This window comes from Microtus pennsylvanicus, chromosome 4 (assembly GCF_037038515.1).
Source record: "Microtus pennsylvanicus isolate mMicPen1 chromosome 4, mMicPen1.hap1, whole genome shotgun sequence".
NCBI classification, from domain to species: domain Eukaryota; kingdom Metazoa; phylum Chordata; class Mammalia; order Rodentia; family Cricetidae; genus Microtus; species Microtus pennsylvanicus.
The window spans coordinates 79060137-79085783 of record NC_134582.1 but is presented as its reverse complement, the minus strand read 5'-3'; the positions used below and the strand labels follow the sequence as shown (position 1 = coordinate 79085783).

The following is a 25647-nucleotide window of genomic DNA, read 5'->3' as shown; positions in this document are numbered from 1 at the left end:
TGCTATGGCCAGATCACACAGCCTGGGCTTGCTCTGGCCTGGGAGTGGAGTTCTTGCCCCTGACGCTGCCTAGAGGGGGTGCATGGAGGAGGTGACCCAGTCTATGGGGGAAGCATTTGGAGAAGACTTAGTGGGGAAGCCAAGAGAGAGGAGCCAGGAGGTGAGGTTCCGTTTCCTGCTGTGGCTTCTCTGCTTCCTTCTTCCACAGAATGGCACCACGGTGTTACTGGAGTGTGGGAAGGAGCCTGTGGGTCTAAGGGAAAGGAGGAACTGAGTGTCAGAGGGAGGAGGGGTCAGGAGGGGCGTGGAGACAGGAGCTGGGTGGTGAACAGGGTACAAGAGTGCCATCGTTCATTCCCAACAGCCAGTCTTGCAGCCTCCCTAAGGAGCCCACGCTCACTTTCTCCTCTGAGCTCCTAGGCTCCAGAGGGGATAACCCACCTCTCCTCGCCTTCTCTCCCCACCCCCAGGAGGACATGTCTAGGGGTCGTTGGCTTTGTGCTTGGCTGGGTTTTCTCTCCCTAGAGCCCCAGGGACATTTCCTAGAGGAAGCTGCCTGCAAGGGCAAAGGAGATTTTTCCACCTCGCCTCCCCACTTGTCTGCTACCTGAATCTCAGCCGAGAGGACTGACTGAGTTGAGGCCAGCTTCAGAGAAACCTCTTCTGTGCAGGACAAGAGCACCAGAGGGGAGACTTGCCCCCATGGTCCCTTGACCATTTTGCTTCAGGGTACTAGAGAGGGCGGCTGCCCTCCAGCCAGCAGAGCAGAGCTATGCCCCCCCATGCTAGCTCTCTTGTTTGTGTTTCCTCACCAGCCAAGAAGCTCCACCCCTTCCTTCACCAAAAATGGGGGCGTGGCTTGGCTGAGCGAGGCCTTCATTATACTTTGTCAGGTAGTGGGAACACCAGAAGCAGTTTTTGACTCCTTAGCTAAACCTATAACACTGGGGTTCAGAGTTCATAGTAACGGTAAACTAACATAGCAAACAGTGTCAGCTCTGATTTACTTCCACCCTTGGAGGTCTTGGTGGCAAAGGCGATTATGGATGCCGGTGGCAGACCGGGACATGGCAGAGTCTGACACGCACATCTCGCTCTGGGGAACTTGGACTGGGACTCTGTCCTCTAATGTCCAGCTGTGTGTGACCCAGCACTAGTTCAGGTTTGTCATCTGCAAAATGGGAATAGCAAGAGTCAAAGCTGTTGAGAGAAGTGTTTGAGATGTCACGATAAGTAGCGACAGACCACATGGCAAAGTCACTTACTAATTCAGCATATTTACTCTGGGCCCTAGCAACCCCACTCCCGGAGAAACAAAGATCTGGGCATGGCAGTGGTTGCTTGTAAAAGAACCCAAGAGAATAATCAGGAGATCCTCCTGCATCCAGATCACTGCCCAGCGACGGGAGGGTGTTCACCGCGTGCTCAGAGAACAGCCCAGCTGAATGGCAGAAGCCAGACACAGAAAACACATGCTACACATGCACATATGCCCACTTCTGTGACGTTCTAGAAAAGGCAGGTGTTGCAGGATGGGTGTTGGCTGGCGGTGGGCAAGGTTCTCAGCCGTTCCCCCTCGAGACTGGCTTCCCTCCTGCTGATGCCGCGAGGCGCTCGGTGACACATTAGCGAGAAAGATGCCACAAGAAATAAAGTTTGTTATGAATTATTCTATTTGGGGCTAATTATAGGCACAGAGGAGAGGAGTATTTACAGAGATGGGAGGTGGGGTGGGGGAGGGGCAGGGAAAGGCCCTGAGGCTGGAAATGAGGTAGAGACTGGAGAGAGTTAAGCCCAGGAGGCTGCCAGGATGGGGTGGGGTGAAAAAGGCATTTTTAAAATAAACACAGCTAAACTCGGGTCCAAGTGTCAGAGGACAGATCTGAGCCCCAGGTGTTAGCAGATCCTCAGGACAGATCCTGGAATCCCAGGGGACACTACAGTGCGGGGCAGCCATGGAATGTCCTCTTCCATGTCATGACTGTGGGTCCACACCTGCCCACCCCCACCCCACCCCCCCGTGCCACATGGCTCTGCTTTCCAAGGCCTGCCTTGTTCCCACCTGAGACAGTGGAAGGATGGTTCGTTCCCACTGAAGTGTCCAGACAGAGCTAGAAGGACGACCCTGAAGGTCTGATCTGAACAGGTGTCTACTGCTTCCAGAAGGGTTTTTGGAAGGGCCAGCGGAAGTCTGGCAGACTGCTGTACCTAAGTCAGGGGATCATGGGCCTGGATAAGTCCCCTTTCATTTCCTCAGCAGGAGGCAAAGAAGCAATGTTCGTGCAAAGCTGCCTGGTCCTGTGTGTGGTTAGACCCTGGACCCTGAGTCTGCCTGGTCCTGTGTGTTGGTTAGACCCTGGAGCCCGAGGCACCCACGACGCTGTGGCTCAGTGCCTCACCCCATCACAAGAGTTCTTGGCCTCAGACCTCGGTGCTAGCTGTGGGCTCCTGACCTGTGCACTCAGCTGGCAGGCCATTACACGCAGGGTCTGTAGCAGAGCAGGCTGGTGCCTCTGCAGCGTGCCAGAGGAGCCCCACCTCACCTCCCTCAACATGCGCAATAGGCTGTTTATTTATGCCTGGCTGCCCTGCCATCTACTCAGTCAACTGAGCCAGGAATGACACTCATCTTTGCTCTCTGCTCTGCCTCACCCAACCTCAAACCTATGCCAGGATGCTTCGTGCAGCCATATCCCTCTCTAGGGCTTGCTAGATCAGGCAGCCTTCCACCCGCTACTGTGGGACACTGTTGCCCTTTCTCTGGGCCCTGTCCCTTCTCTGTTCTCCCATGTCCAGTGTCGTGGCCACCAATGGTCACTAAATGTCACATCCTCGCTTCTGCAGTAGCTAGCCTGATGTGTCCTCCAACACCGTCTGTTCCCCACAGCCCATATAGGGCTTGTTGTTCTATCCCTGCCAATGACAAAAAGTACCCTGAAACCCTCTGCAGCCCAGAGCCTGGAATACCCAGGGAGCTATGTGTTCCCTTGGCAGCATGGACAGAGGGCCTGTGGGTTGCCTGGCCATGTTGCAAGTGAGTCAGACAGACAGACAGAAAAGAAGCAAGCTCAGCAGAGATCCCACTGGAAGGTGGGCACGAAAACATGACAAGTGCATGGGGGCGGGCGGGCTTTAGGAGCTACACATGTAGGAACATGCTTAGCAGAAGGAACAGCAGATACCAAGGCCCTGAGGCAGAACTGAGCTGGGAGAGCAAGGGCTCAGTGGCGGTGAACGGACAGGAGCGAAGTAAACAAGAGCCACATGGAGCAGGTTCCCAGCCTTTGCACGTGAGAAGCTGATCACACACCCGCTCCTGGGGAGCCACACAGGAAAAGTGCCCTGCTCTGTCGTCCTCGTGAAGCCCATTGTTCTCGAGGAGCAAAGGGAGGGAAAGGTAGAGGTGCCAGCTGGGCATGAGGAGCCTCAGAGAACAGTCAGCCCAGAGCAGGTGGGGACAGTGACTCAGTGATGAGCAGATGCACCTCAGAAGGATGCAGACACAGGATGGGCAGAGACCTTGCAGGACATCCTCACAGACCCCTGAGCCTTGCACCCTAGCATTTTACAGTCTGATAGTGCCTGCTGTAGGGACCTGCCCAGGGCACCCAGATTGGGTTCCCCAGGGATTTGCTGCTGCCACCAGTACTGTCCCTGAGCAACGCTGACCTAGGCTACAACCTTAGACTCACCGCTCTGCCGATCTGGCCAGTGTCTGTTTTCTACCAGTGGGTGGGCTCCAGGGAGAAATCAAACCTGATTTTGCCCTGCATGACAATTCCAGGCTGCCACTCAGGGCCTAGCACCACGTTTGGTGTCAGGAGAAGCCAAGGACAGCAGGGACAGTCAGCTGTCCAGCTGCTGAGGACCTGAGGGAGCCAAGGCTGCCGACCTTGAAGCAAGCCAGCCTGTGGCTGCTTGTGTCTGGAGTGCTTCTCAGCGGGAGCAGACACACTGAGGAGCAGGGTGGAAACACAGAGACACAAAGGTTCTGCTCCTGGCTTCCTCAGGGAGCAGCTTTCCAGCCTGGAAGGAGAGCTGGCCTCTCTTTCTCTCTCTGCCCTCCCATCCCCCGCCACACTCCATTTGTGCCGCTCCGATGGCAGTGCCCACAGTGTGCTGAGGGGGCAGATGAAGGTCTCCTTGCCCTCAGTCTCCTGAACCTGACTGTCCACACACAGCAGGCCCTGGTGGGAACTGTTGGGTGAACAAATAGTTGTCTTCCTAAAGCTGTCCCCCCCCAGAGCTTCTCTCTAGGGACAGGGTTGGGAGACAGGTGGAAGAGAAGGGCTCCGCTTGTCACAGTGGGACCAAGCTGCTGAGTGGGCTGCTGAGTATCCCAGGGTGGCCAAGCTGGGGAAAGGGGCTCAGCCACTTTACACTTCCCCCATTTCATTAAGACCTGTAAATTTTCTCATTAATATACTTAAAGTTCGTTTTAAGGGGAACAAGCAAGAGATAATTGATAATAAACTCTCCGTGAATTCCCTCAGTTTACTGTAGGTAATTTATATCCATGGATAGCACCTCTCATTCCCAATTATCCATTAGCTGCAGCAAAACAGCAGTTCAACGAGACTGATGCCAACTTTCATATATTCCAGCCAGAGAGCCATAAATACATACATAGGGGGTGGGTCTCACTGGACCCACTGCAGGTTTGTATTAAGATTTAAATATTCATACAATTATTAGTGATTTATTAAAAAGCACATGACCTCTTCTGGAAAGTTCTAAATCTTCACCAAAAGAGGTCCTGACCTTCCCTTCTCCTGCTCCGCCCCCACCCCCAAACTAGAGAAATGGGCTGTTCTTCTACAACCATGTGACATCATAGCATCGCCTGCGTTTCCATGGTGATAACAAGCAAGGTGAGGCAAAAGCCAAGGATGGGGGACAGACTCAGGGCAAGGCTGGGGGTGGAGTCTCCTAGGGGGACAAGAGGAAGCCAGGCATCCACCCCGTTTGGCATTGGTACTGTTTCTCCAGGAGTCTCTGTTCTTTTCCTTGACTCTGTTTCTTGCCGTCCCTTTAGAGGCTCTTGACAAGGAGGGCACATCAGCTTTTGCCACCCCCTCTTCCCTTCCTTTCTCTCATTTTAAAACATTCCACCCAGGGGTGACGGCGCACACCTTTGGTCCCAGCACTCAGAGGCAGAGGCAGGCAGATCTACGTGAGTTTGAGGCCAACCTGGTCTACAAAGTGAGTTCCAGGACACCCAGGGCTACACAGAGAAACCATGTCTGGGGGTGGCGGGGGTGGGGTGGGGGACTCCACCCTGACTGCATCAAGATGAGAGGGTGTGACAGGAATGAGGGTTCTGGGATCTCAGGCCCGGAGAGGGGCAGTGGCTAACCTCGGGTTGCATAGTAAGGGTTGGCCCACTTCTCTTCTTCCTCCATGCTCCCTTGAGCTCCTTCTCTCTGCTTCCTCCAGCTCCATGTTCTTCTCCCAAGACCTCAGGAGCCTATTAAATGCTAGGAAAGATAATGAACCAACCAGGAAAACATGGAAATCAATATTGGGAGAAAAAGTACGGCTGCCGTTAAGTGAAATAAACAAGCTGGTAATTATTTGGACAGCAGATAATTAAAATGGGGTGAGGGCTCATTACTATATTGTCAGGGGTGTGATGGCCATGGCCAAGACTGGAGCCAGGCCTGGACTCCTTCCCTCCTCTCGGGGGTCCCCCGCTCCCACTGCCTCTACTTGTCTGCAGCAGCCTTTGCTCCCTCCTTGGCTGCAGTCTGAAGCACAGACTGAAAGTCAGCCAGCCCAGGCCGCTCCCTGCCTCTTCCTTTCCCAGACAGAGCATCACTTGGCTCTTGAGGTCCCTCGGCCTCTATAGAGGACAATGTCTCAGGCCTCAGGTAAAGGTAGGCACCAGTTGATCACAATGAAGCCCCAGGCACCTGTGGATGGCAGGTGCCTGGCCTCAGGGCATCCACTGAAGGCTGGGAAAGTAGGTTCAGGCAGGAGGGTGAGTGCTGGCCAGGAGAAAGAAACTGAACACTGGAGTAATTACAGAGCCAGGGTGTGTGACACAGGCTCACGGTCAGGGAGGGGACTTCCCCTTGCCCTGCTGTGACCCTAATTTGTAAAGCTGAGAGACCTTGGGCATTGTCTCGTCGGGCTTTGGCCTGCCAGCTTGTTTGGCCAACACAATGTCTAAAATATTTAAATCAGTCATCAGCGTTCTACTGTGGGAGGCTCCACACCAGTGTTGCTTTCCAGTGTCTCAGCCAGCCTGCCTGAGTGGTGGCCATTGCTGGATTGAGCTGACCCCAGGGTGGGCACAGCACCCCTCACTCTGTCTCTCCAGCCGAGTGCTGGGCCACCCAGGTCCAAAGTGGCCAGGCCAGGATCGGAGCCGAAAAGAAACTGCTGTCACTGACCTCCAAACTCCAGCCCCTGAGCAGGACACTGCAGAGAAGGGGTGGCAGGGATCTGGGTGTGTCTTAGTTCTGGAGCCTGTCCTGGCACTAGCTCTGTAGACCAGGCTGGCCTCGAACTCACAGAGATCCAGCTGCCTCTGCCTCCTATGTGCTGGGATTAAAGGCGTGCGCCACCACTGCCCAGCTCCTTAGTTAGAGTTTCTATTGCTGCAGTGAAACACCATGACCAAAAAGCAAGTTGGGGAGGAAAGGGTTTATTTGACTTCCACTTCCACATTGCTGTTCATCACTGAAGGAAATCAGGGCAGGAACTCAAGCAGGGCCGGAACTTGGAGGCAGGAGCTTATGCAGAGGCCATGGATGGGAGCTGCTTACTGGCTGCTCACCCTGCTTTCTTATAGAACCCAGGACCACTAGCCCAGGGATGGCACCACCCACCGTGGACTGGGCACTCCCCCATTGATCACTAGTTGAGAAAATGCCTTACAGCTGGATCCCACGGAGGCATTTCCTCAAGCGAGGGTCCTTTCTCTCTGATGATTCTAGCTCGTGTCAAATTGACGCATAAAAACCAGCCAGTACAGGTGCGTAGTCTGGGGGAGGAGGCCACCACCTGCAAGCTGGCCTCTGACCGCCCATGAATGGTCCAAGAACAAGCCTCTTATACCCAGGAGGGGTGGCCCACAGGAGGTCATGTGACTTGGGAATTCGTGGGGCTGGAAGCATGTGTGCCCTGTAGGGTGGAGGGCTTGCAGAGGCTGGGCCTGCACCAGGTGGCACAGGAGTGGGAGGAGCAGGTCTCTGGCCTGTGAGGTTGCAGCCCTGGGGAGAAGATGAGGTCGGCTGGGTGGCCTGGCAGCAGTGGAGAAGTAGGCAGGAGAGAGGCTTAAAGGCAGATGGGGCGAGACCAGCAGGTGGGCAGAGTCCTGGATTCTTTTGAGGTGCCTTGGGAGCTGGTGACTGAGCTGACAGGAAGTCCTGGGGAAGTTAAGACTGTCAGGAGTTCCTGGGCTGTCTTAGACTGTGCTCCATGACAGGAGCTAGGGAGCCAGTTGAGAAGCCATGGGTAGGAGCTCGGCCCACCATAGTGTCTGGGTGTCCTCGGACTGCTTCCTATATTAAGAGTGGGGTCCAGGATTTAACTTCTGAGAACTGGAGCGCCGGTGAGCTGGAGATGTGGTCCCATGAGGTGGTCCATGGTCTGGCGTGGGCATGGCTCAGGCGGACGGTGGGCCCATGGGTGTTAGAGGATGGGTCATGCACAGCAGACGCGGTTCTGGGGGCTGTACCAGGATTTCCTGCCATGGTGACTAGACCACTCCCCAGGGCAAGACCTGAGCCTAGCCGTGCTCCACATACAAGATTTGCTGACCACTCCTGCCCCAGTGAGCCCCTTGCCTGCCAGGTAGGAATCGGTGCTTCACTAGCCTGGACGTGAGTTTCTTCCCCTGTAAGTTGCGGAGTGAAAATGATAGGTTTTTGCCTCCTGGACTCCTTGGGGTTGAAATGAGAAGGCAGCACGCTGTGGTCACGACTTCTGGATGCAGGGTGACTGCCGTCCTGGAGGGTTGCACAGGATCCCTGGGCTGATGACTGTGACCCACCTGTGTCTGCAGCCTTCAGTCCCAGCCCAGCCCCAGAGCCGCTCTGGCCGAGCTCTGTTAAGCCCGTGAGATATGAAACGCCATCACATCCAGGATGGGGTATTTAATTAAATTAACTGCCAGCAACATTGTAAAGACGCTGATGGGGTCATAAACAGCCACGTAGGCAGTGGCCATCCATCAACCCTGTGCGTTTGCCAAGGGCCACACCTGGCTGCGGTGGGATGGCCACACCGGGCTGTGCCACATTTTTGGAACTACACACATCCTTTCTTAGCTTGTAAGTAAGTTTACCTGGTGAATTAAAGGTAGGGGGGTACTTGGGTGCTGACAGGGGGTGGACACCCTCCAGCCGGGAGGCCAGTGGAGTTGCCTCTAATCCATACACAGTGTGAGGATGCCCTCACTCTTCAGCTGCTGGCTGTATGACCTTGAATGGGTGGCTCTCCCTCTTTGGTCCTGAGCAGTCACTAGACAGACAAGAGGACTCCCTCTTCTCCAGCCTGCCTCCCTCCTCTCCGATGTTCCCAGCACCCTCCTGGCCTCCCGCCCCGCAGGGAACCATGCCAGCCAGTTCTTTTATGTCTTCTTCAGCTGAAGCTGCCATCGCCCTGACAAGACTCATGGGCCGCCTTGCACTGAGTAGTGATGAGGGACCTGGGCCCGCCATGCCAGGTGATGGGTGGAGGAGGACACACTGTCCACAGGCACGCGTGCCCTCACCACCTCCACCTCCATGAAAACTGGAAGGCCCACAGCCGCATGCCACTGGCAAAGTCAAAGCAGGAAAAAGTCTCCTTCCTCTTTCCCTTCTCCCCCCTTCTCCCCGGGCTCTGTGACCACATAATTACCCCGGATTCCATTCTATTTAATTGTAGCTTATTAAATTCTAACCAGCCAATTATCAACCACAATTACAGCTTAATTCAGGGACACAATAGCTATTTTATCGTTTGTTAATCAAATGCTTATTTAGACCTCAGTTTTATTAACTATTTCTCAGGCCTGAGGCAAGGCCCCTTGGTAGGGGCCGGGGGTCCTGAGTAGGGCCCAAGGGTCCGTCCCATCACAGCTCCCCCAGAGCTTTCAGGTTCCCTTTGCTGGTGGGTTCCTAGTGATGACAGCCATGTCACTCAAAGGGGGGGGCTGGATAGAGTTGGAACACCTGGTTAGTTCGTCAGCACACCTGAACACGGCACACTGTACTCCTTGCCAGGCCCCCGGTGGGTGCTGAGTGGATGCTGCTGTGTGCCTCAGTTCGAGAAAGAGCAGGGGACCTCAGGTGGTGGCAGGTACCTGCAGAGTAGACTGGGGAGCAGATACAGTGTGGCCATGGGGACTCCCAGAGGAGGTGACACTAGAGCTAAGGCTGAGGGTCTGAGAGGGGCAGCTCTGGGAAGAGGGACACAGGGCATGTGCAAAGGCCCAGTGGTGGAGTAAGTTTGGTGAGTTCGAGAGACGGGTGAGGAGGGTGAGGTGGTGGTTCTGGCAGAGGCAGGCTGAGGAAATGCCCATGTTGTAACTACCGTACTTGCGGGGTATGTGGCTGCTGTCACGTGCATTTCTCTTCTGTGCAACAGGAGGCAGTTGGGACTGCAGTGCAGCTGCCAGCATGCCTGGTCTGCAGCAGCCAGGGCAGGGTGTCTGGCCACCATCCTTGGAGCTAGTCCATAAGGCCACACTCCTCCTTGGCATGCAGTCTGCCTGCTTGTCTTCACCATGGTTGTGGCTCTCCTTGTGTCCAAGCCCCTGGAACCCACTGGGGACAGGGGTGACTTTCTTCCAATCTTGGAATGGTGGCTTCTGCTTCTATGATACCTTCCATGCACATATTACCATGGAAACCAGAGTGTGTGCACGCATGTGTCTGAGAGCAGGTCGGGAACAGCCATACCTTCCAAGACACTGTGGGGTCTCTCCCACTCCCGTCCCTTCCTTGTGCATGATGCTAAATGGAAGGGACCATCACTGTCACCACAGCCTGGGTGTCGACCTGCCCCCAGGGAGTCCTGGGTGGCTAGGAGCTACGGCTGGAGAGACAGATGACCAAGGGGGTCACTGCTCTGACCCTGTCTCCTCCTGTGGGGTCACCACTGCGCGTCCTTTCACAGATGGGGAGATGTGGCTCTTTCTAGGCTGCGGCCAGACTGAAGCAGTTGGTGGGCAGTGCCAAGGGCTGCTAGGTTTCTAGGGAGCATTTCTGGAACCTTGTCTTCGCTTTCAGACAAGTGCTCTTAGTTGCCGCCTGGAACCCCACGTGCCCCCCTTCCCAGAGGGGTAGGGGACTTGCTACCTCCCTCTCCTGCCCTTCTGCCTGTGCTTTCTCTCTCCCGGCTCCCTCTCACCTCTCCTCCCCTCCTCCCAGAATGTATGTATCCTTCTATATTAGGCCTTTGTAGGCAATCTTCCCATTATGGAATTTGAAAAAAATAATAATTGAAATAAGTCTTGAAGCTGTTTCAAGCCTAGAGGAATCCAAACCCTGTATGTCTGCAGCCCCCCTTGCTCCTGTACCCCTCTGCACTCCTCTGCCATGCCCAGTGGCTCATGGTCTGGAGACTACTCCCCCTACAGGAAGGTCTCTGCCTCCCCAGAGCTCACTTCTGTTTTCTGAGGAAGCCATTTCTCTTCCCAGTGAACTGCTTGATTTGCTGATTGATTGGAAGGGAACAGAGAGAGTTTGTGCTTTCTACTTCCTGCCCTTTGTTTCTGGGCGCTGGTCCTTTCCCAAGTAATGAGTTCAGCATTCATTGAGCAAACCCTCTCTGGGCGCTTGTTATGTGTCGGACACTGGTTTGGCTCTGGAGATAGGTAGGAGGTAAAAACACTCTTGTCACTGGCTTTGAGGCGTTGACATACCTAAAACTGGCTATATGGTTGTTGTCTCTGGGCTCAGAGGAGTGTGGTCGGCACTGTCTGGGGTCAGGAAAACTTCTGGCAAGAAGGGAAGTTTGAGCAGGCATAACAGGTGGAGCAGAAGCCTCCAGAAGATAGGAGATGTGCAAACAGCTCAGTGGGGCAAAGGGTCCTGACTTCAGGTGGCTTCAGCTAAGGAAAGAACTGGCCACCTTGGCTGGGAACCCAGCCTTACCTTTAACTCAGGCCTGGTGGAATTCCAGGCCTCAGTGGCTGCTGAGACGTCCACTTGTCTGGCCTTCTGCCATCTCCAGTTTACTGCTTCAGACCTCACCTTGTGTTTGGCCTTGCTCTGGCAGACACGGCACGCAGGGCTGGCCCTCTGCTGTGGGAGTAACAGAGTGACTCCAGGGCCACCCAGAGCTCTGAACCTGTCCCTCATCCCAGCCAAGGTCTCGGACTCCCATCTCTGCAAAGGGGGATCTGTAGGACCAGGAGCCAGGCAGGGTGGAGTAGGGTCAGCCACGTGGCATGCTGAGTGTTGGCTTTCTTGGAAGAAAAACAGGTGTTGTCAGCCAGAATGTTGGACAGAGGCAGAGCCTGGAACAGGATGTGCTAAAGCTCTTGAGGGATTCCAAGTTGTCAAGATGCCACCTGATGTAGAGGGAGTCCCCTGGGTGAGGCCAGAGGGGAAGCTCAAGCCCCAGACCAAAGGCAACATTTTCCTGAAGCAGTTCTCGCTGCCTGCCTTCCTGGGCATCCACATTGCCTGGGGAGCTGAGACACCCAGGCCAGAGAGACCTGTGAAAAGCCGTCACCTATGAATAAGCCTTTGGGAGCCCCTCCCCCAGCTCAAAGCAGTTGGGGGGCACAACACATGGGGCTGGGGAACAGCCCCCCCTTCAGACCCAGTCTATGTTTTTGCCAAGGGGCGGGGCAGAAAAGCAGCTGGCCATCCTGCCCCTGGCTCTGGCTGTGCTCGCCTCACCCAGGGGTGCTGGGAGGATGGAAGGAGCGGGTGGTAGGAAGAGGTAGCAGGGTGCTGGCTGTGCTGGTGAAAGAGCTTGCTTCTGGCTGCAGCTGTGGGAGGCCAGGTGACATCCTGCCCCCTCCCCTCCTACTGTGCTGGCTGGGATGAAGCCTTACTTAGTAAATGCAACCTCACTAATAGCTTTGATTAATCGCACCTCATATTTTCGTGGTACTTTTAAAAATAAAACATTTGAAAGCATGTTCATACCCACCCTGGGCCTCTGAGATACACAGGAAGCTCTTATCTTCCCCACAGCAGTGAGGAAAGTCAAGCTCAGCTTCACGCAGAGACATGTCCAACGTACCTGAGTAGAACTGAGTATCCTGCAGTGAGGGACCCTGGGGACCTGCAGCTGCCGGTGGGCTTCTCTGCCCGCTCTCTGGGTCTTCTTGTAGAAGCTACCTTGCACAGCTTTTAATTTTTAGGGAGAATTGGGGTCATTCAGTAAAGATTTTACAGCCATCTAAGCCAGACCTGGGCTCCTACCCATGGGAGTCATGGTCTGAAGAGAGGCAGCACGCAGTCAAACCCACCACGGTTCTATGTGGAGCCTGTATCCTGGAAAGAGGCTCATGGGATGGAGCAGATGCTCAGGTGGGTGACTGTCCTGACTTCATCTCTGCTGTGATAAAAATATCAAGACGAAAAGCATCTTCCCTTTAGCTCGCAGCTCCAGGTGACAGTCCATTATTGTGGGGAAATCAAGGTGGCGGGAGTTTGAAACAACTGATCACGTGACATCAGTCAAGAGCAGAGAAGAATACAAGAATGCTCAGCCAGCTTTCTCTGCTCTCATACAGTCCGGGATGTCCTGCCATGAGAATGGTGCGGTTGCATCCTCCCCCACAGATGTGTCCACAGACAACCTTATCTAGACAGTCCCCAGACAGTGCCCACAGACGTGTCCACAGACAACCTTATCTAGACAGTGCCCACAGACGTGTCCACAGACACCCTTATCTAGACAGTGCCCACAGACGTGTCCACAGACAACCTTATCTAGACAGTCCCCAGACAGTGCCCACAGATGTGTCCACAGACACCCTTATCTAGACAGTGCCCACAGATGTGTCCACAGACAACCTTATCTAGACAGTGCCTGGGACTAAATGGGCCAGGCACCTGCTGTACACATTCATGCCTACCCTCCCCCAAGACCCTCCCAGAAGGTACTGTCTTTGCATGTGAAACCCCAAGTTCCTCCTGGGTCTTAAAGTCCTCTATTTCTTCTTCCTCTGCAATTTTGTGACACACACCCACATACACACGCCCCCAGTCCTTCTGCTCTGACCATGCTGGTCTCAAGCAAGCCCAGTTACTTTCTGTACCCTTACTATACCCTTTTAAGCCTAAGCACTCTTTAACCTGGCCATGGCTCAAAATCCCCTCCTGAGCCTGCTTCCCTCTGGGTCCCTGCTACCCCATCTGAAGTATCACCTCTCCCTTCTCCCAAACTTCTGTTGGTATGGGCAGTGCTTGAACTGGGTTTTGTTTTCCCAAGCCTCTCGGAGAGGGCTGCTTGCCTGCCTCTGCAGGGTTCCAAGCCCGGAATGGCCTCTGGGTGTGCCAAATAAGTGTTCATTTCCCATCACAGAAGAAGTAGCAGGTTCCCTTACCCAGGACTCTCTTGTCTCTTTGTGCCACTGGCCCTAGGGGTTCATCTAGTTTTTTTCCTGTTTGTAGCTACCACCCTCTGGCCCCCAGCCTGTCTCTTCATGTACACACACTTGCACATGCATGTAGACACGCATGCTCACCCCTCATCCCCAAGTAGACATGGTGAAGGGGACTGCTAGGGTGTTGCTCCTGTCTTGCTGGGGGCAGCATGGGCAGGAGTGCCAGCTTCTGACAAAGTGAGCAGCCAAACTCTCTCGAGAGAAGCAGGGACAACTCCTCACTTCAGGGCTAACCCATCCCACGTACCTGGCCAGCAGTCCCTGGTGACCACAGCCTAACAGCCTCACAGCAGCCCTAGAAGGCTACTGGTTCTCATCCTGCGGGTGGGAAAGCCCAGGTTGGAGGAACTGGGCTGAGCAGGCTTCCAGATGTGGCAGTGAGCCCCACACTTGTCCACTCCCATGCAGCTCCAGGAGCCTCCTGCAGTCAAAGTGTGCCCCGTGTTTGGCCCTCAGCATCTCTGGGGGTGACAGCAATAGGCATCCATCCCCAGTCTGCACTGTGAGTACCTATCCTAAGTAGCTTTGAGACAGACAGACAGCAGGGACCAGGACTGGGGGACTGGCTGGGGAGGACAGAAGTTTTGACCACCCACCTGTGTCTCCTGTGGTGAGAGCTGCCATGGCAGTGAGGGTAGGCCCCAGTGCAGAGGGCAGAATGTATAGTCTTCAGGCTGAGATGGGCGTGGGAGGTGGGAAGTCAGTACCTAAGAGTAGGCCTCTCTGTAACCAAATGGGAGGGGTGACAGATGCCAGAATGGAATGTTCAGGGCTGCCGCCAGCCAAGGGTCCTGCCCCATCTTCAGACACCCCTTCAAGCAGGCAAACAGTGGAAGCAGAACCAGCAGGCCCGCTGAGGCAGCAGGGAATGGGATGTCTGAACCAACTAGAGAAGTCAAGTGCTTCATAGCAGGGTCCTAGGTCATTTGGGTCTGAGTTTGCAATGCTGGGTCCCGTCCTTGATGGCAGGGGTTATAGAGAAAGTGCTCAGTGTAGCTGGCCCACACCGTAGCAGGAGGCGGCTAAGGCTGTCCATGCTACGTGCAGTGTAGTTCAGGTATGAGAACTCTCAGGAACATATGGGCAGGGGTAGTGTGCAGATGCCCACCACGGGGGCTACCAAGAGAAAAACCAGTTCTGAGCACCCAGACAGCACCCTGCTGTCCCTAGAGGACTTGGCCCAAATACACCACTCACCCATAAGTGTCCTTGACAGAGGACAGGGCTACAGCCTGGAAGGGACCCCTGGGGCCTCCTGATAAATACCCTCACCCCAGAAGGGGGAGGGAGACCACACCAGAGTGGCGTGACGGAGGCCCTGGAGAAGTGAGCTATGTCCCTTATTGGTCACAGTACATTTATTTTTCATTAGCAGTTAAATGCAGACATGAGGGATTGTGCTGGGTTCAGCGGGCGGCTGACGTGAGGAGGGCTTGTCGCGCTGATCGATAGAGAGGCGGGAGACTTGAGCGCCCACTCCCTGCCTCACACCCCACGGGGGACCCGTGCCCATCCAGCTCTGATCAAAGAGACAGGCCCCAGCTATGATGCTGAGCCTCCGCCAGTTAAGGGGAGGTCTGCAGAAGCCGACCCAGACCTGCCCTGAAGACCTGTGGTGGCTCCACAGGGCCCTGCCTTGAGGCTAGCTTGGCTGTTCATGTGTGCAGTTCTGGGACTACTGAGGTGCTGTGGCTTGTCCAATCTCATGTCTTGAGAGGCTAGCATGTCTGCCAGCACTCACTTACATACACCCACGTTCTAGAGCTGCCTCCTGAGCCCCCAGTCGTCCCCGCCCCCGCACCTTTGCTCTCCAGACCTCAAGAGGTCTGCATGCGCCTTAAAATGCACCAGTGATCCAGACTCAGACTTCAAGCATTCCCTGAGCTTGAAGGCTGTGGGTGGAGCTTAAGGGTGGAGCATGTGCTCAGTCTCCAGCACCGCCCACCATCACACACACACACACACACACACACACACACACACACACACACACACACACACAGATTGGAGAGAGAGAGATTGGAGAGAGAGATTGAGTGGGTCAGAGGGTGGTCCTCCTGAGGGCAGGGTCAGAGCTGGGGTTCTAGGGAAGGGACTTCTGCTGGGGTCTCACATCTGGTAGCATAAGGTCTGGTTTCTCTCCCATCTGTCCTAATCTTCCACGTTCCCGGACCTAACAGGCTCGACAGAGGGTGGTCTGGGAAGGGCAACTCCATTTTCCCTGCCTGCCTGTGTTCTCGCCTTTATTACAGCGCCGTAGGAATGTTGGGGGGGTGGGGGGGAGAACAGGTTGGCAGCCGAGGGGCCAGGGAGGCAGGGGCAAGGGAGACTTAAAAGAAGGAATGAGGTCTGGAGGAGGGGCAGAGGACCGTGCTGACAGCCTCCACCTTCCTGAGGAGGCTGTTCAGAGCAGCCTGCCTCTTTAGGCAGAACCCCCACGAACCACTGGAGTGACCCCATCTCACAGATGCAAAGCCAGTGACTTCACCTAACTTCCCAAGGTCACCCGTACTGGGGAACAGAACACACTTCCTGGGAGTGACCCCGCTTTCTCTGCCTAGAGGCCCCATTGATGTGTGTGTTGGTGGGAAGTTGCTGCAACTTTGAGGGCTGGTCAGGCCAGCTGGGGCCGCTCAGTGATCGGCACCCCACCCTTTGGGGCGGGGGTCCTGCTGGTAGACAGACTTCTCAGACTGCTCGGGGGGGTTTACCTCCACCCATGCCTCAGAGCCAATTACCCGTGTAATTAGTAACAAATGACCTGTGGGCTGGTGGTAGGTTTGAGTTAAAATTAGAAGGAAACCCATATTCAGATCTCCTGGAGTGGATGGGAAGTGGCTCAGGGCCTGGAACTTCCAGGAAGACTCTTCCGGCATCCACCCTAACATGCCTCCCATTATCCTCACCAACCCTTTCCCCCAGTCCACCCCCTTGTTACCATACAAAATTCCATCCTGGGTACATTCCCCTGCCTCTCTCCACTCCCCTGGTACTTTAATGGCACCTATCTGACTTGCCAGGGCCCTCCACCTTCACCTAGGCCTGCTGGGACACGGGCATGCAGGGCCAAATCCCAAAACTTCTCCTAGGAGAATATGGGGTTTTCACTGCTGTCTTATGTCCAAGGCTCCCTGAGTGCTGATACCTGCCTTAGCCACGCTGGGCGACCCTCATCTTCAGAAGGTCATGGGTCCTTTCTTACGCTGACTTGCAGATAAGGACACAGGCTAGGAAATGTCAGTGGCTCAGCCTGCACTTAGTTATTCCCTTGGTCCCACCCAAAGCTGGGCTTTTGCTACACCAGCTGCCTCGGCCGGTCTCAGAAAGGCCCGACTTACCTCTTCCTGTCCTCCTCCCACAGGTGCCCAGCAGAGTGCCACAGTGGCCAGTCCAGTGCCTGGTGGCAGCCCAGATCTGCTTCCCCACTTCCTGGTGGAGCCCGAGGACGTGTACATTGTGAAGAATAAGCCCGTGTTGCTGGTGTGTAAGGCTGTGCCCGCCACCCAGATCTTCTTCAAGTGCAATGGGGAGTGGGTACGCCAGGTGGATCACGTGATTGAGCGCAGCACTGACGGCAGCAGCGGTGAGTCCTGGATGTGGTCCCTGGATGGAAGGCAGCTGTGGTCACTGGAAGACAGCAGCTGGCCCTGAGGGTCCGTGAGCACCTGCAAGCTGCAGGACCAGGTGCAGCCGCCTCCTGGCTAGTTCCTTTCTAGATCACCAGGGAAGGCAGAACCCCCACACCTGGCACTCAGTGAATATACAAAGGTCTTCTCTGGGACATCACCTGACCATTAGCTTGGGACGTAAGAGGGAAGCCCCCCCCCCCACATTCATCCACTGAAATGCCCCAGGGTCTCCCAGCAATTAACAAAATCAGGGAAGCCTGTCCAGAGGCGCCTGCAAAGAAACGGGGTAGAACTGAGTAGGCGCCACACGCTAAGAACGCATTCTCTGGTTGTTTTTTGCTCTCTGTTCAAGCACGCTTGTGTCATTTCACAGTCCCTCTGCTGGGGACACAGTCCCCCAAGAAAGGCAGGCAGTAGCTGACTTCTTAGTGAGAGGAGAGCAGAGTTGAGGCATGCTCCTCCGGGGAGGCTAAGTGATGGAGAACTCAGAAATGGCCAGAGAGAGAAGAGGTGAAAATACCCTGACCAAGGACATAGCCCAAACAAAGGCCAGCCATGCACACAAGAGAACCCAAGGAATGCCACTGACCTATGGCACTTCAGACCGCAGAGTGACGTGACCAGAACCGTGGGTGACACAGGATGGGGGCCGACAGAAGCAGACCCAAGGGGACTCAGCTGACAGGGGTGGAGGGGCTCTAAGAGCAGCAGGCAAAACCAAGAAGTACTTACCCTCCTGTAGGACAGCTGCTCGCCCCTTGCCAGCCCCGGTCTCAGGTGACAGGTGGGTCGAGAGCCCTGCACTGGCTTCCAGTACTCCCCAAAAGCAGGGCCACAGAGGCAGCCGTACTAACATGAACAGAACTGATACTAATAGCCACTAACACACATGGAGCCTTCTGGCTTAGGCCTGCATCTCTTTCCACCACAGCCTCAGCCAGCCTGTGATACAGCATACACCCCAGGAGACAGCCCGTTTGAGATGTGTAGGCCACCAGCGTGAGGGTGAGCCACAGTGCCAGCCAGCCAGACAAGCAGTTCTGGGATCAGGACCCAGGAAGGTGACCCAGAGTGTGACTTGTGCTACAGGGAAGTGGGAATGGGTGGTGGCTGCCCTGGGAGGAGCTCTAGAGGAGAGCTGCGGCCTGGGAGGACAGTCAGAAGTGTTCGCTATTGTGAATGCAAGCCGAAGAGGCCTGGATTCAGACAGCATAACCTAGTCCCCGGAAGCAGTCTGGTCAACAGAGGAGACCGAGCGAGGCCTTGACCCTGACCTGCCCAGGACCCTCAGGGGGCTCCAATCAGGTCTCCTAGCCCACGAAGGGGATACCCATCCCCTGCCACCAGAGTTCACAGAGGTGGGATTCCTCCCTACCCTGTGCCAGCTCAGCCCCCCAGCAGAGGTCCTAAGGACTCTCTACTCCCCTGGCCTGTTCCTTAGGTTAGCAACTCCTGGCTGAGCGCTGCATTCTGTACTGATCCAACTGTATCCATATCTGCTGCTTGCTGTTTCCTTCCTGCAAACCCCCAAGTGTTCGTTGCATACCCTTGTGCCAGGCTAGGTACTAAAGATTTGGCCCCAACAGCTCTCAGACTGCTGACTCCCGCCTGCAGGAGGAAGCTGGGGAGCATAGCTCAAGAAAGGTCTTGATAGTAGCAGTAGCTTCCAAGACTAGTGGTGCTGATGGCCTACTGACTGTGGGTGCACCTCAAGAACCCACATTATCTGGGCATGAGAAATGCAGGAAACACCCTCAAACCCCGAAGCAGTGTTTTAATCTGTGGACTGGAGGTTAACGGCCTTTTCAGGTTGAAGGAGAAACTGTAATTGCATAGGCAGGGTACCTCTTTATGTCATCATGAGCCCTGCCATGGACCTGTCCATCCCCCCCTCATCTTGCTGTCGCATTGTCTGCCTGAGGCCCTTTCTGACTGAGCAGCCTTGCGCCTTGGCAGCACACACATGGACAGTCCCCACCCTATACTCCCATTGGCGCTTGTGCTGTCTGTCCTTCCACATAAACAGAGAAGCAGAATCATGGGGACTTACCCCACATAACCACCAGGTCCCTCTTCTGCCTTGAACTTCAAGGCTCAGGCCCCCAATGGCCAGCACATCAGAGTTCCCCGAGTTACTTTCTCTCAGCTATGAATCAGAGTGCCACAAGGCCAGGAGGAAGGCTTTCCCTAACTATGCACAGAGGCCATGGCAAGAAGTGTCTTGCAAGTACACATACCAGACTCTGAACTGGTCTGGTCAGACAGGTGTGGCAGGGGTTAGCAGTCCACGCAGACCTGAGCCCTGGTCACTCATGTGTAAGGGCTACAGTGGCACAGGAGAGACTCTCACAAGGGACAAATGCCCATCCTTTGCCTTCGCTTCCCATCCAGAAGGACAGGGGAAGCCTGGAATCTGTAAAAAGCACTGGCCTCTGGTACAGAGTATAATTCATTGTTAAACTGGGTGCTTGTTAAAATCAGATAGAAGGCCGGGCGGTGGTGGCGCACGCCTTTAATCCCAGCACTCGGGAGGCAGAGGCAGGCGGATCTCTGTGAGTTCGAGACCAGCCTGGTCTACAAGAGCTAGTTCCAGGACAGGCTCCAAAACCACAGAGAAACCCTGTCTCGAAAAACCAAAAAAAAAAAAAAAAAAAAAAAAATCAGATAGAAGGACCCCACTTTGACTTCAGAGTGCCCAGCTAACCCTCCGCCTCCCAGAAGCACTCAGCAAGTCCCCACTGCGGGTTCCCACGTGTGCACTCTGCATTCATACACATGCACAGCCCTAGTCTTGGCACCCGCTCATATTTCCTAGTCAGGATCCGCTCCCAGGAACCAGGCTCCTTAACGAGCTGCTGGAAGGCAGGGCAGGGTCTAGTATCCCCCTCCCCTCAGCCCTCAAACTTGTGGAGCTGAAGGTGCAGCCTGAAGCTAGGTCACTGTGGATGAATGCCCCCTACCCCTCCATTCACGGCAGCAGGAAGAAGATGTGGGTAGGGAGCTGAAGGAGGACAGAAAAACAAAGAAAGTACTTGGCTTAGTGCTGTGGCTCCCAAGCTGAGCTTCCCCTAGGTGGTGAATAACCTCCGTGTAGAGGAAGTCAGGGGCTTGGGGGCCATCAGTAGGCCTGCCCCCCCCCCAGAGGACACTCAGAACAGGCCAGAGTGTTCTGGAGGTGGTCCATCCCTGACCCTGAGACAGAAGAAGGGAGAAGAGGCCCTGCTCCACCATGAGCCCGGCTTGGAGGCCCCAAGTGTGCATGTGCTTGACAGATAGCTGAGGCGCCCAGGCCCGGTGAAAGGCACCTTGGTTCTCAGCCCCACCCAACCCTACACCCGAGAGAGTAGGAACAGCAAGAGAAAGTGTCCGCAACAGAGATTGGTTGCCTACTGGTCATAGAAGCCAGAGGAGACTGTGGATGGACACACACACCTCTAAGAACTAGCCCGGGGATGGGACGAGCGATAGAAACATCTGGTCCCAGTGCTACAGCTGGAGAGACTCCATGAGGGTCTGGGAAGGGGTCAGGGAGACATGTTAGAGAAATGAAGAAGGAAAACAGTCTCCCAGGCTGGCTGGCTCAGCTGGGCTCCCTGCTCCTGCAATGCAACCCTAATTGAATTTCTCTGTTAACAATGGAAACACATTGGCGGCTGGCCTCTCTCTTTCTGATAAGCCAGTGACCCAAGGGAAATTGGGGTCAGGAGGAGGAGAAATTGGAAACAAACAGTCTTTTTTCACTCCTGGGACAGCGGTTTTGGCTGTAGACTAGGGGTGGGAAGTGGCATGGAGACCCAGGCATCCCCCATTCTGGGTTGTCAAAGAGACTGGCCCCCTTCCCCTAAGCACCCCACTGTCTGGTTCTGTATACTACAGAAGGTGGGGATCTGAGTGGGGTGGCAGAAGGGTTTCTTCGGGCACATCCAGACTCCTCCAGCCACCAGCCCTCTTGACCCTTACTTGCTGACCTTTGCCCTCTTATACTGTAACACACACACCCATGGATGGATGATCACACTTAGGCCACCCCAGGTGTCTGTAGAACATAGACTACACTGGATTCAGACCACCCTGGTGCTTGTGGCAGATCAGGTGTTCTCTGCACCTGCTGCTCTATCCAGAGTGGGGCACCCCCATGGAGCAGAGTTGGAACAGTTCCAGGGGAGGGAGCGGCGTGAGTGAGATACCACCCTAGCACCACCCTAGCATGTGGGAAAGCCTGAGTCCCAGGAGTCTATTTCTGTCCTGCCTAGCAGAGTAATGATAATAGCTGTTTTGTTATCACCTGTCAGATCTACCTGCTAGCCCTCCAGGGAGGTTAGCAGACTTTCCTACCCTCCTGTGCCTACGGAGCTCAGCCTGTCTGCTCCACCCTTCCTCTAGGGGTTCCTAGAGGCCAAAACTTGCTGACCAAAGCTCCCAACTTCAGAGATTTTCCATCAGTGACTTACTGGACACAGGCCTCAGATGACAAAGTAGAACAACGGAAGTCCTAGCAACCATACTCCGTGTGGCCAGGAGATATGTCAGCATCCCTTTTAGTCACGCTGGAGCCCCCTCCAGACTGAGGGGGGCTCACAGTGTCCACAAACTGCTGTCGGTGGTGCAGGGTGTCAACTGTCTAAGACAGGGAGTCTCACTATAACCCTTGAACCAGCAGGGCTGCCGACCATGGAGGTTCGTATCAATGTCTCGAGGCAGCAGGTAGAGAAAGTGTTCGGGCTGGAGGAATACTGGTGCCAGTGCGTGGCGTGGAGCTCCTCGGGTACTACCAAAAGTCAGAAGGCCTACATCCGGATCGCCTGTGAGTCTACAAGAGCGGACCCTCGAGAGTATCCCCTGGAGAGGGAATGGCAGGCTTCCTGGAGATCACAGCCTTACCTTGATGGGTGGAGGAGATGTCTGGGGACATAAATTCTCCCCGTGGTCCCCTGTGAACTTGTACTTTGTTCTGTCACAGATCATGGTTCTTGCAGGACCAAGGGCCAAGAGCCAGTTGGGCTAAGCCAGACATTTAAGGACACTGTTTTCTTCCTCCAGATTTGCGCAAGAACTTTGAACAGGAGCCACTGGCCAAAGAAGTATCACTGGAGCAGGGCATTGTACTGCCCTGTCGCCCCCCAGAAGGCATCCCCCCAGCTGAGGTGAGTGGGGCTGCAGGACCCACTCTACAGGGTCCCAGGGCCCCCAGACCTTCTATCCCATCTGAAGTCCAGGCTCCTGGCTGCCACCTCCGCAGTGGTCACTCTGTCGCCTGGTCAGGCCAGCATGGCTTCTCTCCCCAGGTGGAGTGGCTTCGAAATGAGGACCTCGTGGATCCCTCCCTTGACCCCAACGTGTACATCACACGGGAGCACAGCCTAGTGGTGCGGCAGGCCCGCCTGGCCGACACTGCCAACTACACCTGCGTGGCCAAGAACATCGTGGCCCGACGCCGCAGTGCCTCTGCTGCTGTCGTTGTCTATGGTGGGTCCTGGGGCTCCCCAGTCATAGGAAGAGGTACTGAGGTACCATCAGGGAAGTGATGTGTGACTCGTAGGATGGCAAGGCATGGAGCAAGGGCCAGGCTGACCAGACAGTGTCCTGACTAGGAAAGAGGCCAGAGGTATGTCTGGGCAGAGGGAGGGGACAAGTGTCGGACACTGGTGAATGGGGCACACAGTGCAAGAGGTGAAGAGGCAAGATGAGGCTCAGAGGAACTAAACAAGTTATCCTTGTGCTTCTCAGGCCCCAGAACGGGAAGTAGAGTCACATAAACTGGGACCCCCAAGAGCAGACAGAGGGAGGTCGCACATGATCTGCCCCTTCAGAAGCTGGGTTCCAGCTGGAGGTGCTCTGTGAGCTACAGTTTAGCCTGGCTGCCCTGACACTTGCCAAGAGAATAGAGTATCTGAAGGTGCTCCCAGGCCTCAGGGTCCAGCAGCCTGGGCTTGGCCCTCCTCAGCATCCCCCCAGCACAGCGGCCCACTCACTCCCAGCTCACAGGCCCTTTGCCCTCCTGCCCCATCCCTTGGACCAGCATGTCTGAGGAAGCCCCCGCTCCCTGACCCCAGTCCTTCTCTATCCGGCCAGTGAACGGTGGGTGGTCGACGTGGACTGAGTGGTCCGTCTGCAGCGCCAGCTGTGGGCGCGGCTGGCAGAAACGGAGCCGGAGCTGCACCAACCCGGCACCTCTCAACGGGGGCGCCTTCTGTGAGGGGCAGAATGTCCAGAAAACAGCCTGCGCCACTCTGTGCCCAGGTACCAGCGGCCACCGCCTCCTGCATCGTTCCTCACCACGCCATCTCCGTGGCCTGGCTCCATCGCACCCACCAGCCTGCCCCCCCATGGCTCCATCCCACCCGCCCGCCTCGCAGGGCCAGGCTCAGTCTGAGGTGGGGATCAGGGTGCAGTGTGGTCAGAGTCAGGGCTCGGTCTGTGCCCAGGCCTGGGCTCAATGTAGGGTCTAGGATGCAATCTGAAGACAGGATCTAGGCTCAGCCTGGGGCTGCACAATCCACCTGTGCCTGGGACCAGAAGGGCAGTCATGTGACTAACCGCCCTTACCACCTCAGGACCAGGACAGCCTCCCTGGGTGGGGAGAGCCAAGCAGCCCCTGGCATCATCGCGCCTCCCCGCCATTAGCATGTGTCATCAAGGCTAGCTGGACAGTTCAAGGTCTTGCAGATTGGAGAGCTTGACGCTGGCATTGTACCCGAGTCCAGGCCAGCTTGCCCTGCCTAGTCCAGATGACTAGTGGGGCACCCAGGAAGGCTACTCCGGGCCAGCTTCCTAAGCTGATGGTACTGTCTGCCCTCTGCCTGTGTCTCTCTTCTTTAGTGGATGGGAGCTGGAGTCCATGGAGTAAGTGGTCAGCCTGTGGGCTTGACTGCACCCACTGGCGGAGCCGCGAGTGCTCTGACCCAGCACCCCGGAATGGAGGTGAGGAGTGTCGGGGTGCTGACCTGGATACCCGCAACTGTACCAGTGACCTCTGCATGCACAGTGAGTCTTCTCTGCCCCAGGGGCCACATCAGTGTGCCAGAGTTACCCCTACCCAGCCCTAGAGGTGGTGACCTTGCCATAGACTGTGTTATCCCTGCCTAGCCCTAGAGGTGGTGACCTTGCCATAGACTGTGTTATCCCTGCCTAGCCCTAGAGGTGGTGACCTTGCCATAGACTGGGTGTTACCCCTGCCCAGCCCTAGAGGTGGTGACCTTGCCATAGACTGTGTTACCCCTGTCCAGCCCTAGAGGCGGTAGCCTTGCCGTAGACTGTGTTGGCCCTGTCCAGCCCTAGAGGTGGTGGCCTTGCCATAGACTGGGTATTACCCCTGTCCAGCCCTAGAGGCGGTGGCCTTGCCGTAGACTGTGTTGGCCCTGCCCAGCCCTAGAGGCAGTGGCCTTGCCACAGACTGTGCCTCTCCAGAGCCTGGGATCCAGGAGTCCCCTTTGCCCCTACCCCATCCACATGCTCACATGCTCACATCACCCTCCTCCTGAGCCATGCACAGAAGTGAACCCTGACTCACGTACACCCATCTGCTCTCCCACAGCCTTGGAATTCTCCCATCCCCCAAGCACGCATGTAAGTCCTGTGGGGATGCTGGGCTCCTGAGGCCTGTTAATTACAAGGCCATAACTAACAATTAAAGATCTCTGTTGGATTTTTTTCTCTAGACTGCACCCTTCCCTAGTCTTTCAATTAAAAACCTAATTATCTGTGTCAATTCCTTTCTGATGGACATTTCTTCCATTATGCCAAACTCTCAAAAATCAATAGAGCTTCTTCCAAGTAGTTGGTCCCCCTACCCCACCCCAGTTCCAGGACTGGTGGTATACCCAAGGGCTCACACTGACCTGGAAACACACGAGAAGCTGATCATCCATGTGTTTGTCCATTACTATAATGAAATAGCAAAAGAGGTTTATTAGTTTTAGAGGCTCAGATTCCAAATAGCATGATGTTAGCTCTGGTAAATGTAGCCACCCCAAGCCACATTACTTAGTGGCAGATGGTACCATGTCAGTAATGCATACAAGAGAGATCGCATGTCAGAGAGAGAGAAAGAGACAGACAGACATACAGAGAGATGGACACACACACACGTGGACTGAGAGCAGCACTCACAATGATGTAATACCCTCCCACTAGGCCCCACCCCTGAAAAGGTCCCACTGCCTCTGACATTGCCACACTGGGGACCAGCCTGTAATATGAACCCTTAGGCAGACATATGTGAACTGTAGCACCATAGTCTGGGTATCCCAGGAGTATACCTTGCCCCTGCCACCCTGCCATCCTTCTTAGCAGCCAAGCACAGACAATCACCCCAAGGAGGTAGCTCTTTTCCTCCTCCGCTCTCCTGGCAACCTCAGGCCACATCTAATGTCTGTGAGGGATGCAACCTGTTCAGTCCCAAGCAAGGTGATGGCTAGTACGGAACTAGAATGCACACATATCAATACCATGCTC

At 55.3% G+C, this 25647-nt stretch overlaps 1 protein-coding gene across 2 annotated transcripts in view; it reads left to right on the top strand.

Moving 5' to 3' along the window:
* Window positions 1-25647, top strand: part of Unc5a (unc-5 netrin receptor A) — a 56681-nt gene that overhangs the window by 24296 nt on the left and 6738 nt on the right. Inside the window, exons 2-7 of one of the 2 annotated variants that reach the window (XM_075969556.1) lie at window positions 16926-17147; window positions 21854-21997; window positions 22234-22337; window positions 22479-22659; window positions 23266-23433; window positions 24013-24177. In XM_075969556.1, the coding sequence (XP_075825671.1) occupies window positions 16926-17147; window positions 21854-21997; window positions 22234-22337; window positions 22479-22659; window positions 23266-23433; window positions 24013-24177 (984 nt within the window). The remainder of the gene's footprint in view (window positions 1-16925; window positions 17148-21853; window positions 21998-22233; window positions 22338-22478; window positions 22660-23265; window positions 23434-24012; window positions 24178-25647) is intronic. The other variant, XM_075969557.1, reaches the window with a different exon arrangement.